A 17858-nucleotide genomic window follows, 5' to 3' on the forward strand; every position below is an offset into this window, starting at 1 on the left:
GTGATGAGGCGTTTGGTACACTCACTGGTGCGCACAACACAGCCGTCCCGGTACAGCAGGTGGAGGTAGGAGCAGCAGAGGGGCCGGGCGGTCGGAGGGCAGCCCAGCCCAAGCGAACATCTGCCGCCCAGATGGATCCCGGCTTCCTGGAGTTACCACACCCACCCATAGATCCGATGCAACCACCGACCCGGAGATGAGCGAAGAGGGTGACGGCCGGCTTGCGGCGGCTGCAGTCGCAGGTGAAGGAGTCCACCCGCGTCCAGGAGCTGGGAGTGGTGCCGGTCATACGTGCCACCCAGGCCGACACCGCACGGGTGGCGTCCGCGGTGGAGGCAATGGGTGCGACGGTGTCAAACATGGGGAACGGTTTGCGAGGCCTGGGGCTTTCCGTGCAGGCGGCGTCTGTGGCCCAGGACATGGCTGCCTTCTCACAGGAGGCCATGAGCCAGCGCCAGCGGCAGATGGCAGAGGCGCTCAACGCCATAGCCCAGTCTCTGCAGGCCATGGCCCAGTCTCAGCAGGCCATGGCCCAGTCTCAGCAGGCCATAGCCCAGTCTCTGCAAGCCATGGCCCAGTCTCAGCAGGCCATGGCCCAGTCTCAGCAGGCCATGGCCCAGTCTCTGCAGGCCATCGCTGAGGGCATCGGCGCCATTGGCCATGTGCGAGCCGGCGTCGCACAGTCACAGACAGGGTTTGCCAATCCCCTGGGCTCCATGGCTGCAAACCTGCAGACCCCTGTCGATACCAGCACGGACCTCCAGGACTGGCAGCGCCAGATGTCGGGGGGACGTCGGATGGCCAGTCCGTTCGCATCCCCCACCCATGTAGAGGCCTGGGGGCCATCGGGCACCCCGAGGGAGGAGGAGGTGGTGTGGTCCGTCCCGGGTCCCCCTGTAGGGGAGGTCCCGGAACACCGCGACACCTCGGACTCCCCCCCCCCCCTATCCGTCCCAGGTGCATCGGGTGGGCAACGGGCAGGACAGGCTGGCAGCTCGCCATCCCAGTCGCCCGGGCCGCAGCCTGGCCCATCTAGGCCAGGACGCCCCAGGAAACGGCCGCCAAAGGGATCCCATGTCAGAGGGCAGGAATCACAGGAGTCCACCTCCAGTTCTGCTGTACCGTCTGGGGAACTACGTAGACGTAGTCAAAGGGCCCGTAAGGCCAAACAATTAGACACTGAGTAAGTTGGCACGGGTGCAGGGCACAGATGAGTTTTAGGGGCTAGGGCACGTGCATGAACTCCTTTGGTTATTAAAGTCAATGTTACACCTACAGAAGCTGCCTTTGTGCTCTGTCCAAAGCGTGCGGGGGTGTCATGTACGTTGAGCGCAAGTGTGTGTATGTGAGGGGTGGTCTTACCTCAGCCCCAGGTGAGTCTGCCCCTTCCCCCTGGGCCGCCATCAACATCCCCCCTGGCAGAGGACGGGACCGTGCACTGCAGTGTCACAGCCGCATGCAGGGATGGTCCGGGTGGATGGTGGTACTGTGGCCATGGGTCAGACATAGTCCAACGATGTGGAGCCAGGAGCTCATCGCAGGGCGGGTTGTCATCATCCTACATGGCCTGCAATAGACACGCGTCCACCCGCAACTGTGTGAGCCCGGCCGTTGTGCCGCAGGTGGATCGGCAATGGGGGGGGTAGTGTGCATGCGGGTGGGGTGGGTGGGGTTGGTGAGGGGGGTGAGGGTGCTGGATGGGTGGGGGGTGTGGGTGGTCGGCTGTTGCCATGGTGTGCGGTCTGTGGCCGTACTACCCGATTCCCACGCCCATCTAGTCAGTGAAGCGGGCGGCTATCAGCCTGTCCCGTGACCGCTGGGCCAGCCGGTAATGGTGGACAGCCACCCGCCTGTGTCTAGCCCGTCTGCACTGACCATTGCCCCCATCCCCCTCATCTGGGGAGGACTGCGCCTCTTCCTGCTGCTCCTCCACTCCGCCCTCCTCTGCCTGCGGCACATCACCCCTCTGCTGGGCTATGTTGTGCAGGACGCAGCACACCACAATGATGCGGCCGACCCTATCTGACCAATACTGGAGGGCGCCCCCAGAGAGGTCCAGGCACCTCAGCACGCCAAAGCACCTCTCTATCACTCCCCTTGTCGCTACATGGGCATCATTGTAGCGGTTCTCCGCCTCATTGTGTGGCCTCCATATAGGCGTCATCAGCCACGATCGCAATGGGTAGCCCCTGTCGCCCAGCAACCAGCCCCTCAGCCGGGGATGGCGTCCCTCGTACATGCCGGTGATGGATGACCGCGACAACACGTATGAGTCGTGTACACTGCCCGGGTAACGGGCGCAGACGTGCAGGATCATCATGCGGTGGTCGCAGACCACCTGTATGTTCATCGAATAGGTCCCCTTCCTATTGGTGAACACGGCCCTGTTATCTGCAGGTGGCTGCACGGCGACGTGCATCCCATCAATCGCGCCCTGGACCATGGGGAACCCGGCCACGGCAGAGAAGCCCACGGCCCGGGCATCTTGGCTGGCCCGGTCTACAGGGAAGCGGATGTAGCGGTGCGCCATGGCATATAGGGCGTCTGTCACTGCCCGGATGCACCGGTGCACCGATGTCTGCGATATGCCGGACAGGTCCCCACTCGGTGCCTGGAATGCATAAAAGTTCAGGGCCACCGTAACCTTGACGGACACGGGGAGAGGTTGTCCCCCGCCAGTGCCACGCGGTGACAGGTGTGCCAGCAGGTGGCAGATGTGTGCCACGGTTTCCCGCCTCATCCGGAGTCTCCTCCTGCATTCCCGGTCTGTGAGGTCCTGGTATGACTGCCGGGGCCGGTACACAAGGGGCGCCCTCGGGTGCCTCCGTTGCCGTGGGGCCGCGACGTCCTCCTCCCCCTCCTCGTCCTGTCGGTCAGGTGTCCCTCCAGCCTGGGCGGCTGCCGCCTGCCCCTCTCCGGCACGCTCCTCCTCCTCCTCATCCAGGGCAACATAGATATTAGCGGCTGCCGCCACGGCGGCCAACATCGCTGGATGATCGGAAAACATGACGGCCTGGTTGGGGGGGGGAACGACGACATGTCATCATTGCCCATACCCCCTCCTCCCCCCAGCCAGGTGGCATGGACCGCATGGGTCCAACTGTTGGAGGCTGGCACCTGGCCAGGTGGACCAACTCACTTGCCCTCGTACCCCCCTCCCTGGCATGGACCCCCCCATCCTCCTCCCCGGCACGGACCCCCCCCCATCCTCCTCCCCGGCACGGACCCCCCCATCCCCCTCCCCAGCACGGACCCCATCCTCCTCCCCGGCACGGACCCCATGCTCCTCCCCGGCACGGACCCCATCCTCCTCCCCGGCACGGGCCCCCAATCCTCCTCCCTGGCATGGACCCCATCCTCCTCCCCGGCACGGGCCCCCCATCCTCCTCCCCGGCACGGACCCCCCTCCCCGGCACGGACCCCCCCCCCCCCCCCCATCCCCCTCCCCGGCACGGACCCCCCCATCCTCCTCCCCTGCACGGACCCCCCCATCCTCCTCCCCTGCACGGACCCCCCCATCCTCCTCCCCGGCACGGACCCCCCCATCCTCCTCCCCGGCACGGACCCCCCATCCTCCTCCCCGGCACGGACCCCCACTCCTGGCACTCCCCCGGACCCCAGCCCACTCTAACCACCCCCCCAGGCCGTCACCCACCTCCACGCTGGTCGGCGTAAACCTGGAGCACAGGTTGACGCCGATTAAAAGGAGGTTTGATTTACGTCGACGTGACCGGTCATCACGTCGACGGGACTTCGGCCCATCCAGACGGGAGAATATCGGCAGGCCCAAAATCGGCTGCCTTGTGCCCACCCGTGCTATTCTCCGGCGTCAGCGGCGCCATTAACGCCCCGCCGACTTTTCTCCCTTCGGAGACTTCGGCAACCGGCTAGGGGGTCGGAGAATGACGCCCATGTTCTCTAACCAGTGCTGCAACTCCCCCACCTCTTTTACCTTCTTCCCTGTCTTGCCTAAAACACCTATATCCTGGAATATTTAGCTGTCAGTCATGTCCCTTTTGTCACCAAGTCTCCGTTACAGCAACCACATCCAAGTTCCACGCACGAATCAAGTCTTTAAGTTCATCTGTCTTACCTGTTATACTCCATGCATTGAAGCACATACACTCCAAACCTCCAGGTCCACTGGGTTCGACCTCCACCAGCTTGCCGTTCCTCTTAGCCAGCCTGGCCCTGGTACCATGCTCATCCTCAGACTCTACACTTGCTGACCATCCAACTCAATAGCCTAATCCTGCTTTCTCCCCATAACCTTTAATCTCAATCGCCCCAAGTGCTATATCTAGCCGCCTCTTGAATATATTCACTGTTTTAGCATCAACTACTCCTGTGGTAATGAATTCCACAGGCTCACCACTCTTAAGGTGAAGAAATATCTCCTCATCTCTGTGGGAAATGGTTTACTCCAAATTCTCAGACTGTGACCCCTGGTTCTGGACACACCCACCATCGGGAACATCTTCACTGCATCTACCCTGTCTAGTCCTTTTTGAATTTTATAAGCTCCAAGAGAATCCCTGTCATTCTTCTGAACTCCAGCGAGAACAATCCTAATCTAGTCAATCTCTCCTCATATGACAATCACGCCATCCCTGGAATCAGTCTGGTAAACCTTTGTTGCACTCCCTCAAGAGCAAGAACATCCTTCCTCAGAGAAGGAGACCAAAAATGCACACAATATTCTAGGTGTGGCCTCACCAAGGCCCTGTATAATTGCAACACGTCCCTGCTCCTGTACTCAAAACCTCTCGCAATGAAGGCCAACATACTATTAGCCTTCTTTACCGCCTGCTGCACTTGCATGCTTACCTTGAGCGACTGGTGCACAAGGACACCCAGGTCCCGCTGCACACCATCATCATCCCAGGAATTAGCCTGGTGAATCTCCTTTGGACTGCCTCCAATGTTACTATATCTTTTTTTAAGGTAAGGGGGACCAAAACAGTCTGCCAGGTGAGGCCTCACCAACATCCTGTACAATTGCAACAAAATCTCCCTAATTTTAAACTCCAACCCCTTTGCAATAAGTCCAAAATGTCGTTTGCCTTCTTAACGACTTGTTGAACCTACCTGGTATCTATTTGCTGGCTTTGAAAGCAGACCAAGGCAGGCCAGCAGCACGGTTCAATTCCCGTACCAGCCTCCCCGAACAGGCGCTGGAATGTGGCGACTAGGAGCTTTTCACAGTAACTTCATTTGAAGCCTACTTGTGACAATAAGCTATTTTCATTTTCATTTCATTTGTGGTTCGTGCACAGGAACACCTAGATCCCTCTGCACTTCGCTCACCTGCACTCTCTCTCCATTTAAATAATCTGCCTTTTGATTCCTCCTACTGAAGTGCATGATCTCATACTTTCCCACATTAAACTGCATTTGCCAGGTTTTCGCCTAGTCTTTAAAAAATAAATTTAGAGTACCAAATTTTTTTTTTTTCCAATTAAGGGGCTCACCCTTTAGTGTGGCCAATCCACCTACCCTGCACATCTTTGGGTTGTGGGGGTGAGACCCACGCAGACACAGGCAGAATGTGCAAACTCCAAATGGACAGTGATTCGGGGCCAGGATCAAACCCAGGTCTTCAGCCCCGTGAGTCAGCAGTGCTAAACACTGCGGCACCATGCTGCCCTTGGCTTTGGTCTAGTTATCCAATCTACCTATATCCCTTTGTAGAATCACAATATCCTCATCATAACATGTCCTTCCTCCTATTTTCGTATCATTGGCAAATTTGAAACCTTATATTCTGTTGATTTCTCCAGGTCAATAATGTAAATTGTGAACAATTGCGGGTCAAGTACTGATACCTGCCACTAATTTACTAGCTATAATTTTCCACTCTGAAAAGGAATCATTTATTTCAACTCTCTGTTTTCTATGTGACAGCCAGTTTTCAATCCATGCTAACACACTTCCTCCAATTCCATGAGCTTTTACCATCAACCCAACGAGTCGATCAGACCACACCCCCTCCCCCACTCATCAACCCATCCTTATCTCTCCACCACCCCCACACCAACCTTCAGTTTTCGGGGACTCTTTTTGATGCAGGTCCTGAGCAGCTCCACCCAGTGGAGATTTTTAATTTTAATAGTCTTTATTGTCACAAGTAGGCTTACATTAACACTGCAATGAAGTTATTTAACAAAGTTTTCCAAAACAGGTCTTTATGCTGTAAACCCTTGCCATTCTAGTGGGCCAGGACTTTACACTGTTAGTTGGACTTCATGGTCCTGTTATGGGAGAGGTGTTTTCAGAACCCCAAAATGTATCATGGAGTTCAACCAACCCCCACTTTTAATGGATTGTTGCTTTTGAAGCACACGGCTTGTTCCCCAGGTGTAGTATTACAATCATGGACACGTGGTTTTTTAAAACAAAACAATGTTTATTCCATGAACACAAATTAATCTTTTAAATAAACATTGGATCTCTTAACACCCCTTACTTCAAAGATAACCCCGAAAATAAAACAACACTACCCAATTCTGCAAACTGTTCCTTTATACATCCAAAAGATTTAACAAATCTTCAAAAACAGACATGAGGTTACATTCAATATATTTATAGTCTTTGGATTTGCAAACATCAACAGACCAGCTCGGTGTTTCTTCCTGCAGCTCTCAGCAAAACACACAGACACTCCCAGCTGCTCTCTCAAACTGAAGCTAAAAACCCAGAACTAACCTCAAAAATGGCCAAACTGAGCTCAGCTCCACCCACTCTCTGACGTCACTATTTTCTTAAAGGTAAATTGCTTAAACATCCATTTCTTAAAGGTACTCTCACATGACACCTCCCCCCAAGAAAAAAAAAAAAACCATCAACTTCAAGATGGTTTCATTTTTAACCTTGCACCATCAATTAAGAAATGCACACAGCAAAAATACTTTTTTGTTTAAAAAAAAACACCAGCAAACAGGCATAATAATAAAGTCCATTTTTCCCATTCTTCTTCCTCCAACCGAAAACCTTCTCGATTGATCGTCTCTTTGAACAAGAAAGTCTCTGCACGATCCATCCATTCCTCTACTCCTCGGCATTTCTCTTTAGAATCAGATACTTTAGTTCAGTCTGACCACAGAGCTCCTTGCAATTCTCCAATACAGGAGCATTGGTGATCACAGCTTTCAGGCAGTCAAATGCCTGTTGAAAGTCCCCTGTCCATTGAAATTTTTTAACGTTTCTTCAGCAATTCCATCAGTGGAGCAACCACGCTACACATCTTTTGCACAAAGGTTCGATCAAATTCATTCATGCTAAGAGATCGCATTATTTCCCTTCGTCTTGAGGGTATTGGAAACTCCGCAAGGAAAGTGATTCGGACTTCTCTAAATTCACTTTCGGCAAGGTTCATCACCAAACCCGCCTCCTGAAGTCGATCGAAGAACTCCATACGATGTTTTAAATGTTCTTTCCATATCTGGAAGTTGGAAATAAAAGCAGATTGTCCCACTTTCTCAATGCAATCCTTCAAACGTGTTGTAACTGCATTCACCTTTCTATAGTCCACACACAACCATTGGGTACTGTCTGGTTTAGGTACCATCACAATGGGTGAGCTCCATTAGCTGCAACCCACGTCAATTATGCCATTTTTAAGCATACTCTCAATCTCTCTGTTAACCTGTGCCAATTTTAAAGGATTAAGTCTATATGGGTGTTGTTTGATAGGAACAGCATTTCCCACATCTACATCATGTATAGCCATTTTAGTACTTCCCAATTTATCTCCACAAACTTGCCCATGTGATATCAATAACTCTTTCAGGTCAGTACGTTTTTCCTCTGGAAGGTAACTTAACAATTCATCCCAATTTTTAAGAACGTCCTCATTTTCCAATTTAATTTGAGGTATGTCAAATTCACAGTCATCTGGATTTGGTTTGTCACTTTGAGTTAGAATCATTAAAAACTCCTTTTCCTCTCCTTCCCTTTCAAAGTACCTTTTAAGCATATTCACATGACACACTCGTTGAGTCTTCCTTCTATCTGGTGTTTTTACCACATAATTCACCTCACTTAATTTCCTTTCAATCTGATACGGTCCACAAAACCTAGCTTTTAAAAGCTCACCTACCACTGGTAACAACACTAAAACTTTATCCCCACTGGCAAAAGTAATAACTTTGGACTTCTTGTCCGCTACCCGTTTCATCACATTTTGCGCAACTTTTAAATGTTATCCAGCCAATTCACCTGCTCTATTTAATCGTTCCCTAAAATTTGTCACGTAATCCAATAGTGTAATTTCCGATTTCTCACCCAAAAATGTTTCCTTAGTCAATTTAAGTGGTCCTCTTACCTCATGACCAAAAATTAGTTCAAAAGCACTAAATTTGGTAGACTCATTATGTGCATCCCTAATTGCAAACAATACAAATGGGATTCCTTTATCCCAACCCTCTGGATAATCTTGACAATACGCCCTCAACACTGTCTTTAATGTCTGATGCCATCTTTCCAACACTCCCTGTGATTCTGGATGATACGCAGTTGATTTTAATTGTTTTATTCCTAATCTATCCATAACTTCTTTGAATAACAAGAAGTAAAATTTGATCCTTGATCCGATTAAATTTCTGTGGGTAGTCCATATCAAGTAAAGAATTTAAGTAACTCCTCCACAATCCTTTTAGCTGTAATATTACGTACTGGAATGGCCTCTGGAAACCTAGTGGACACATCCATAATAGTGAAAAGGTATTGATTCCCACTTTTTGTTTTAGGAAGCGGTCCTACACAATCAATTAGGACCCTCGTAAAAGGTTCCTCAAATGCTGGAATGGATATTATGGGCTCTGGTTTTATCACTGCTTGAAGTTTCCTTATCACTTGACATGTGTGACATGATTGACAAAATTTAACTACATCTTTATGTAGTCCAGGCCAATAAAATTGTTTCTGGATTTTAGCTTGAGTGTTCCTTATTCCCATATGACCTCCCACTGGTACCTCATGTGCAACTCGCAACACCTCCTTTCTATACCCTACCGGCAATACTACTTGATGAACTTCTGCCCACTTTTCATCCGCATATGTAAAGGTGTCCATTTTCTCATCAAGACATCACTTTTACGGTAATAACACTCTGGTATACTCTCAGATTCCTCTTCCGTATATGCTTTCTGATATATCCGTTTTATTTGTACATCTTTATGTTGTAACTCCGCCAATTTTCTGAACTAAAAATATCCGCCTCATCCGCCACCTGTTGTTCTTTTTCAACCATTTGATCAAAAATCGTTTCTGATATTTGCACTTCAACTTCATCTTCACTCTTTGATTTCTCCTCTTGTCTTAATCTGTGACTTTGCGACATTGTTACTACACAATCCGGAAAAATCCCAGAATATTCATCAACAGACAAGCTCGGTGTTTCTTCCTGCAGCTCTCAGCAAAACACACAGTACCTCCCAGCTGCTCTCTCAAACTGAAACTAAAAACCCAGAACTAACCTCATAAATGGCCAAACTGAGCTCAGCTCCACCCATTCTCTGACGTCACTATTTTCTTAAAGGTACATTGTTTAAACATCCATTTCTTAAAGGTACTCTCACATGACAGCCCATTGTGTACATGTTAAATTGAATTTTCTAAGCAGATTTTTAAAAAACAAGTAAACATTGATAGTAATAATGTGTGTTGGGGTGGCATGGTGGCGCAGTGGTTAGCAATGCTGCCTCACGGCGCCGAGGACCTGGGTTCGATCCCAGTGCTGGGTCACTGACCGTGTGGAGTTTGCACATTCTCCCCGTGTCTGCGTGGGTTTCACCCCCACAACCCAAAGATGTGCACGGCAGGTGGATTGGCCACGCTAAATTGCCCCTTATGAATTGGGTACTCTAAATTTTTTAAAAATAATGTGTCTACTCTCAGAGCAATTAATTACTGACTTTGTTTTGGTCACTGGATTTTTTTGATTACTTATAAGTAGTTTTTCATAATACTAGCAGTGTCAAATGATATACATTGGCTAATATTTCAATGTAAATTGACATTTTGCATATAAATTGCTGTAATTTCTCTGCATATTGATTTGCTTGACAGAACTTGCAATAAAATCTGAATTTTCAATAACAACTTTTAAATGATAAATTATGAAGTAAGTATTGACTTGAAAATATTTATTCTTTGAAAGGTCACCGAGCAGCTGAAGAGATTGTATCGCTGATTGCTACATTTCTGATCCTACAGTTGATTCGTTTCACTAACCAGTTGAAAGGGATTAAGCTCACATCCCTCCTTTGTCTGGACCAGACGTTGGATTCAAGGTGCGTTTAAAGTATTAATTGAAAATTATTGAGGCAATTGTAGTCTTGTGAATTTTTTTTTCAAATGTTGGAGAGTAAAATTAGTAATAATTACAAGTGCACATATTGCAATGGTCTATAAGTGGCATTGCTTGTAGATAGAACATCATCTTGATTGCAGTTTTTAGTACTTAAACCACAGTCCTGCAACTTAGCAACAGATGGATCACTTATTAGTTTCATATAACACACTAATTGAAGCTCAAGATGAGAAAAGTTTGAACACCTTACTGATGCTGAACAAATCGGAAAAGTCTCACATTTTGAAACTAACTCAACATGTAAATGGCTTTGCTTTTCCCTCTCCAAAGAAGAACAATTCCCTTGTACAGCACCATTCACAGCACATGGTTTTTCCATGACGATTGAGTCTGAATTTTTTTTTTAAATTTCCAATTAAGGGGCAATTTTAGCATGGCTAATCTACCTACCCTGCACATCTTTTGGGTTGTGGGAGTGAGATCCACACAGACACGGGGAGAAATGTGCAAACACCACACGGACAGTGACCCTGGGCCGGGATCAAACTTGGGTCCTCTGTACCGTGTGAGGCAGCAGTGTTAACCACTCCACCACCATGCCGCCCTGATTGAGTTTGTAATAACTAGCAATAGAATAAGATGTAACTCTCCATGGCCAACCCTAAATAGTTGACCAGTGTCGCCATCTGAGATGGCCATCTGCAAAGGACCATGGGAATTATGGCCAACCCAGGACTCAGACAGATACAGAGCTTCTGTGTATTTGAAACACAGGTAGCTAGGAGAGGAGACATAGGCTGCCTGGGGTGGGTGGGTGGGGGGATTGGAGGTGAAGAATGAAAGAAAAGTTTTGCTGTATGTATGAACAAATTTTTTATTGATTAAAAATGTTTTTGCACAAGGTGAATTGGTGCATTGTGTTTTTATTCAATGTATTGCTTCACAATTTTAATTGCTATTATTGCCTTCCACAGAACAGCATATTGGCATGTAGAACATGTAAAAAAAAGCCATAGCCTGGAGACATAGGCTGCTTGGGGTGGGTGGGTGGGGGGATTGGAGGTGAAGTATGAAAGAGAGATTTTGCTGTGTGTATGAACAAATTTTTAATTGATTAAAAAGATAATTTTTGCACAAGGTGAATTGGAGCATTGTGTTTTTATTCAATGTATTGCTTCACAATTTTAATTGCTATCATTGCCTTCCACAGAACAGCATGTTGGCATGTAGAACATGTAAAAAAAGCCATAGCCTGGGCTAAAAATACAGACAGAAAATATCCAACAATCTGTAGTCGCCTGCAGCTAGGAAGAGACTGGGAATCAGCTACTCGTCAACTATTGCAGATTGATTCTCTCAAAAAAGGCTCACCACTTCAGCAGTTGTATAACCAAGAAGAGTAACAGTACAGGGTGATGAATTAAATAATTGTTTACTAATGCTGGAAGCAAAGGGGCAGCATGGTGGCTCAGTGGTTAGTACTGCTGCCTCATGGTGCCATGGACCCGGGTTATTGTCCATGTGGAGTTTGCACATTCTCCCTGTGTCTGCTTGGGTCTCACCCCCACAACCCAAAGATGTGCAGGATAGGTGGATTGGCCACGGTAAATTGCCCCTTAATTGGAAAAAAGAATTGGGTACTCTAAATTTAAAAAAGAACGATTACTGGAAGCAGGAATTGTTCACTATACCCTGGACATTGTAGCTTTCAGCAATTTAAATTTAATTTACCAAGTCATTTGATGAATCCATCAGCATTCAAATATGGTAAATATTATTCTTAACTGGGATACTAACACATAGATGGATAAGCATACTTCTAAACTTTCTAGTGGTAGAAATGATTTGTTTATCATCTGAAATATTAACGTTTTTTGTTCTCTCTTGTTATTACATTTGGCTGGAATTTCCCTCTGGGAGTGGGAAACTGAGATTGGGACTGATCCAACCCGGTTGGGGGGAGTGGGGGGGAACTCCCAAAGCTGGAGGGCAAGTCTGAGACCTACAAGCTTGAAATATAGAAGGCTGTGTTGGAAGGTAAGAGAGAGGGCACTTCAGGATGGAGATACCCTCTCTCCAACTTTTTCAAAAATAAATTATAACTAATTCTGGCAAACACTCCGGCAGTATCGATGGGCCGGGGACTCCTCTACAGTCCAAACTCGAGACTTGCCATGGGGGTACTTCTTCAGGCACCAACACGGGGCCCTACTACCTGCTGGAAGCTGGAGGCCTACTGGAAAATCTTAGACAACTCTTACAGTTGGCGCAAATTGGCTCTTATTGAGCCAGATTGGCTTTGTGCCACGTGCAAATGGATAGACTTGAGGTCCCCCTCTTCCACATTCCACGCCCACAAAAATGGCTAAGAAGTGGGATGGATCTGCGGAACTTGTGCCCCAGTCAACTGGTCTGTTTCTTAGCTCCCACATCCCACTGATCCCTGGGAGTAAATTCAACCAAATGAGTTAATTTGAAATGTAACTTTGCTGATTTTTAATCTTAAAAACAAATTGTCTAATGTTAAATGAATTTTCTTTTTTCGTGGATTATATGTTTTCTTTCTTTGAATGGAATTTGTAATTCCCCAGAATGATGGGCAAAAAGTCTCACCTCACTGCCAGTCATAACATTCTCATGGATAATATGTCAAGATTTGCTGAAAACTAACTTGATTGCATTTAATGAAGTAACAGAGAGGATTGATGAGACCAATGCAGTTGATGTGTCCGTGGCCTTTCAAAAGATGTTTGATATAGTCTCACATTATGGACATGTTGCAAGTCAGAAGGCAGAGAAAAATTGTGAACTGCTGTTTTTTTCACTGAATGGAAGAATAGAATAACGTCCCCAAGGAGTTGTATTGGATCTACTGCTTCTTTTGGTATTATTAATGGCCAAGATTTGGGTATAGGAAACTTAGTTTTGAAGTTTCTGGATGGCACAAAGCTTAAAAATGTAGTAAATAATATGGAGGATAGTGGCAGACTTCAGGGAGACATAGCTAGACTTGAGAAATTGAATGTAAAGAAGTGTGAATTTATAAATTTTTGAAGAAAATTGAGAAGAGTATAAATTAAATGATGACATTTTAAAGGAGGTGCAGGAAAAGATATACCTGGGGTTCACATACATAAATATTTAAAGGTGGTGGGACAAGCCATTAAGGTTATTGAAAGCAGATGGGATTTTTAGGCTTATTGATAGATGTTTGGGGGCCAGCTTTTCATCTGATGCAGGCAAGAATGGGGTCGGTAAACATCAGAACAACATAGGAAATAGGAGTAGGACTAGACCCTTATGTTTGCTCCACCATTCAATAAGAGTATGTCCTCCACTTTCCTGACTGACCCATCACCCATGGGTCCCTTGTCGATCTGAAACCAGAATACCTGAAGGTTTTGACAGCAAGAACTAATTACCTCGTCCTCCTGACCCCCTGCTATTTTCATGTAGCTTTTTTGTAACAGAGGCAATGGCGCAGTGGTATCGTCATTGTACTATTAATCCAGACACCCAGGATAATGCTCTTGGAACCAGATTCAAATCCCACCATGGCAGATGGTGAAATTTGAATTCAATAAAAAGAAATTCGGTTTTGAAAGTCATTGTCAACTGTTGTAAAAACGATTGGTCACTAATGTCCTTTAGGGAAGGGAATCTGCTGTCCTTACCTGGTCTGACGTACATGTGATTCCAGACCCACAGTAATGTAGTTGACTCTTAATTGCCTTCTGAAATGGCCGAACAAGCCAAGGACAATTTGGATTTTGGAAGCCTATAAAACACACCTTGTTGGAGACTTTGTGACCACTTTGGGAAGCCTAATGAAGAATTGGGATCGTTCTGACAGGTAAATGTTAAAAGTTTTGACAAATTCAATGCTGTATTCTAACGTAAAAGGCAGAAACAGCAAAAGGGACCGACTGGTATTTTCCTGTCCCTACATTAAAATGCAGCCCATGGAATACAAAAACAAGGATCAAATAGGAACAAGAGTAGACCATTTGGCCCTGCTCTGTCATTCAACAAGATATTGATGATCTACCACAACTTCACCTCCATGCATTAACCTAACATCCCCCAACTTACTTAGTATTCAAAAATCAATCGTCCTTTGAAATATATACTGCACTAAGCATCCACAGCTCTTTGGGGTAGAAAATTCAAAAGATTCAGAAGTTTCTCTTCACTTTACTCTTAAATGGCTGACTCTTATTCTGAGATTGTGACCGCGTTCTAGTTTCTGCAGCCAGAGGAAACAATTTTTCAGCATCTACTCTGTCAAGACCCTTAAGAATATTATATATTCCAATTAAATCACCCCATATTTTTCTAAACTTCAGGGAATATTAGCCTAGTTTACTTAATCTGTCCTCATAGATCTAACTCCTTATTCCAGAAACCATTTTAAATGAATCTTTGCTGCAGTTCCTCCAGGGAAAGTACATCCTTTGGTAAGGAGACCAAAACTGCACATGCTACTCCAGCTTACCATTGTAACAATAATTCTTTATTCTTGTACTTGAAACCCTTGCGTAGCATTTGCCATCCTAATTGCTTGCTGTGCCTGCCTGTTAACTTTGTGATTTATGTACGACACCATGGTCCCCACTAAAGACAAACATTTCCCAGTCTCCCACCGTTCAAAAAATATTCTGCTTTTTCACTTCGCACTTCATCTTATTATATTCCAGCCGCTATGTTATTTCCCACTAACCCAACTTCCATCGTACTGTAGCCTTTTTGCTTGCCACTTATTTTCCTGCCAAACTTTGTATCATCAGCAAACTTTGAGATTTACACTTGGTTCCCTCATCTAAGCCATTAACAAGATTGTAATAGCTGAGGCCCAAGTATTGATTCTTGCGGTACCCAATGAGTTACAACCTGCCAACTTGAAAAAGTTCACTTTATTTCTACGCTCTATTTCTGTCCATTAATCAGTCAACAATCCATGAAAATCTATTATGAAAGGGATAATTTCCCTTTCATAAATCAGTATGAACTAAGTACTCACTACTAAGTATGAACTAAGGAGGAATTTCTTCAGCCAGAGGGTGGTGAATCTATGGAACGCTTTGCCGCAGAAGGCTGGGGAGGTCAAATTTAAGATAGAGATAGATAGGTTCTTGATTAATAAGGTGATCAGGGGTTATGGGGAGAAGGCAGGTGACTGGGGATGAGAAGCATATCAGCTATGATTGATTGGCAGAGCAGACTCGATGGGCCGAATGGCCTAATTCTGCTCCTATGTCTTACGGTCTTACCCTGCTATCACGTCCCTAAAAATAAATTTGAGGGGGCAGTACGGTAGCTCAGTGGTTAGCACTGCTGGGTCAAAGCGCTGAGGTCCCAGGTTCAGTCCAGCCCCGGGTCACTGGCCATCTGGAGTTTGCACATTCTCCCTGTATCTGCATGGGTCTCACCCCCACAACCCAAAATGATGTGCAGGGTAGGTGGATTGGCCAAGCTAAATTGCCCCTTAATTTAAAAGAATAAATAAATAAATTTGAGCATTTTGCCTCCTACTGATGTTAGCCTAACTGGCCAAAGATATGCTGTTTAACCTTTCTTAAATAGTGGAGTTATATTTGCTACCTTCCAGTCCTTGGGAGCTGTTTTAAAATCTAAGGAATTATGGAAGATCAATACCAATTGTTAAGAATTGGGGAGTATTACGATTTAAAAAAACAAATTGGGATAAAATAAGGGGAATTGATAAGGGCAGCTGTGTGAATGGGTTTCGATATGCAAATAAGCATACCAATGAGAAAAGCAAGTGTACCAATGTGACATGGGGAAAACAATGGGATATAGAAGAGGTAACTTCAAAGTGGAAAGATAAGGAAATTGACATTTATATGCTGAACGCTCCTCAGGGCAGGTAACATGAAAGGGATAGAATGATATATCCATAGTACAAGAAAGGCACACTGTAGAAGCAACTACTATCAAAGGGCTGCAGAATACAGCCTCCTCTATAATCAAATTATTGAAAAAAGGGCAGCCAGTTAAAATCCAAAACTTGAACTGAGAAGATTACACCTTCACTGAAACTGAAGATGGTTTTACCAAACGTGGTCAAATAACCTGTGTGTGGTAACTATCTGTTGGATTTAGCTCTTAGAGTTTTATAATATTGGGTGTTATCTGGGAAAAAGGGATATCTGGTTTATCTGGGAAAAGGGGGCTGGTTTAGCACACTGGTCTAAATCGCTGGCTTTTAAAGCAGACCAAGGCAGGCCAGCAGCACGGTTCAATTCCCGTACCAGCCTCCCCGAACAGGCGCCGGAATGTGGCGACTAGGGGCTTTTCACAGTAACTTCATTGAAGCCTACTTGTGACAATAAGTGATTTTCATTTCATTTCATTTCATATCTCAGAGATCAGGAAATGTAGGGAGTTGGAAACAAAGGGGTAATCTCATGTAATACTGTGTGTTTATAGCCATCAGTAAAGTTACGTGTACTGTTGTAGTGCATTATAGTCCTTGTGTCTTTTTCTTTTAAGTTAATAGATATTCTTAGGGCACCTCGGTGGCGCAGTGGTTAGCACTGCTGCCTCATGTCGAGGAGGACCCAGATTCAATCCCGACCCCGGGTCACTGACCATATGGAGTTTGCACATTCTCCCTGTGTCTGAGTGGGTCTCACCCCCACAACCCAAAAAGATGTGCAGGGTAGGTCAATTGGCCACACTAAAATGTCCCTTAATTGGAAAAAAAGGAATTGGATACTCTTAAAAAAAAAAAATTTAATCTTGCACATGCTCTGTGCAGCACTTTGCAATCAGCAGCGAACCTTTGTATTAAAGTTGTAACACATGCATTGTTCAGGAGAGTGGAAACATTCATTAATTTAATCACTGACCAGAGCCAGCCTGCGAGTGTGCAAGTGTTCAGGGTGGTGGTGGATGTTCTGAAGATGCAAGGGTTCATGGACTGTACACATGCCGCCATTGGGATATGCCATGCCAGCCGGGGGCTTTCATAAATTGGAAAGATTATCACACTGAATGGGCAGATTGTGATCACTGTCAGTGCATCCTGCAGGTTTGTGCACCCTTGGAATAGTCCTAATGCATGCATTCTCAGGCACTCCCAACTCACATGGCTCTTTGGATAGCTGGTTGTTAGGTGATGAGGGATACCCATTAGAGAGGTTTATGATGTGTCCATTAGACATCTGTGGTCTTTAGGTAGAGAGGTACAATACCAGCTATGCCTCCACTAGGATGACCATAGAGAGAATCATTGGTCAGCTCCAGAAGTGGTTCTGCTGACCCCTTGTCGTATGCAGCGGATTGAGTTGCCCTGCTCATTGTCATGTGTGTGCGCTGAACAACCCAGCAATGCAAAGAGATGAAGATAAAGTGGATGACGACTTCAGTACCACCCTTCTTTCTCAGATAATGAGTCCAGGAGAAACGAGATACTGAGCACAACCATGGAGGCCCACACATTGGGCAGCAGTGACTGGGTGCTAGGAAGACATAAAGAGGTCCTTAATCTGAAGTGCTTCAACTAAGGTCTTGTTGGCATCTC

The 17858-nt window shown here is 46.3% G+C and overlaps 1 protein-coding gene across 2 annotated transcripts in view; it reads left to right on the forward strand.

Moving 5' to 3' along the window:
• Window positions 1-16796, forward strand: part of parp4 (poly (ADP-ribose) polymerase family, member 4) — a 341167-nt gene extending 324371 nt beyond the window's left edge. For both annotated transcript variants that reach the window (XM_072476809.1, XM_072476810.1), the window contains 2 exons: window positions 10160-10292; window positions 11523-16796. In XM_072476809.1, the coding sequence (XP_072332910.1) occupies window positions 10160-10292; window positions 11523-11715 (326 nt within the window). In that variant the 3' untranslated portion in view covers window positions 11716-16796. The remainder of the gene's footprint in view (window positions 1-10159; window positions 10293-11522) is intronic.
• Window positions 16797-17858: the final 1062 nt, after the last annotated feature.

This window comes from Scyliorhinus torazame, chromosome 15 (genome assembly GCF_047496885.1).
Source record: "Scyliorhinus torazame isolate Kashiwa2021f chromosome 15, sScyTor2.1, whole genome shotgun sequence".
Classification (NCBI taxonomy): domain Eukaryota; kingdom Metazoa; phylum Chordata; class Chondrichthyes; order Carcharhiniformes; family Scyliorhinidae; genus Scyliorhinus; species Scyliorhinus torazame.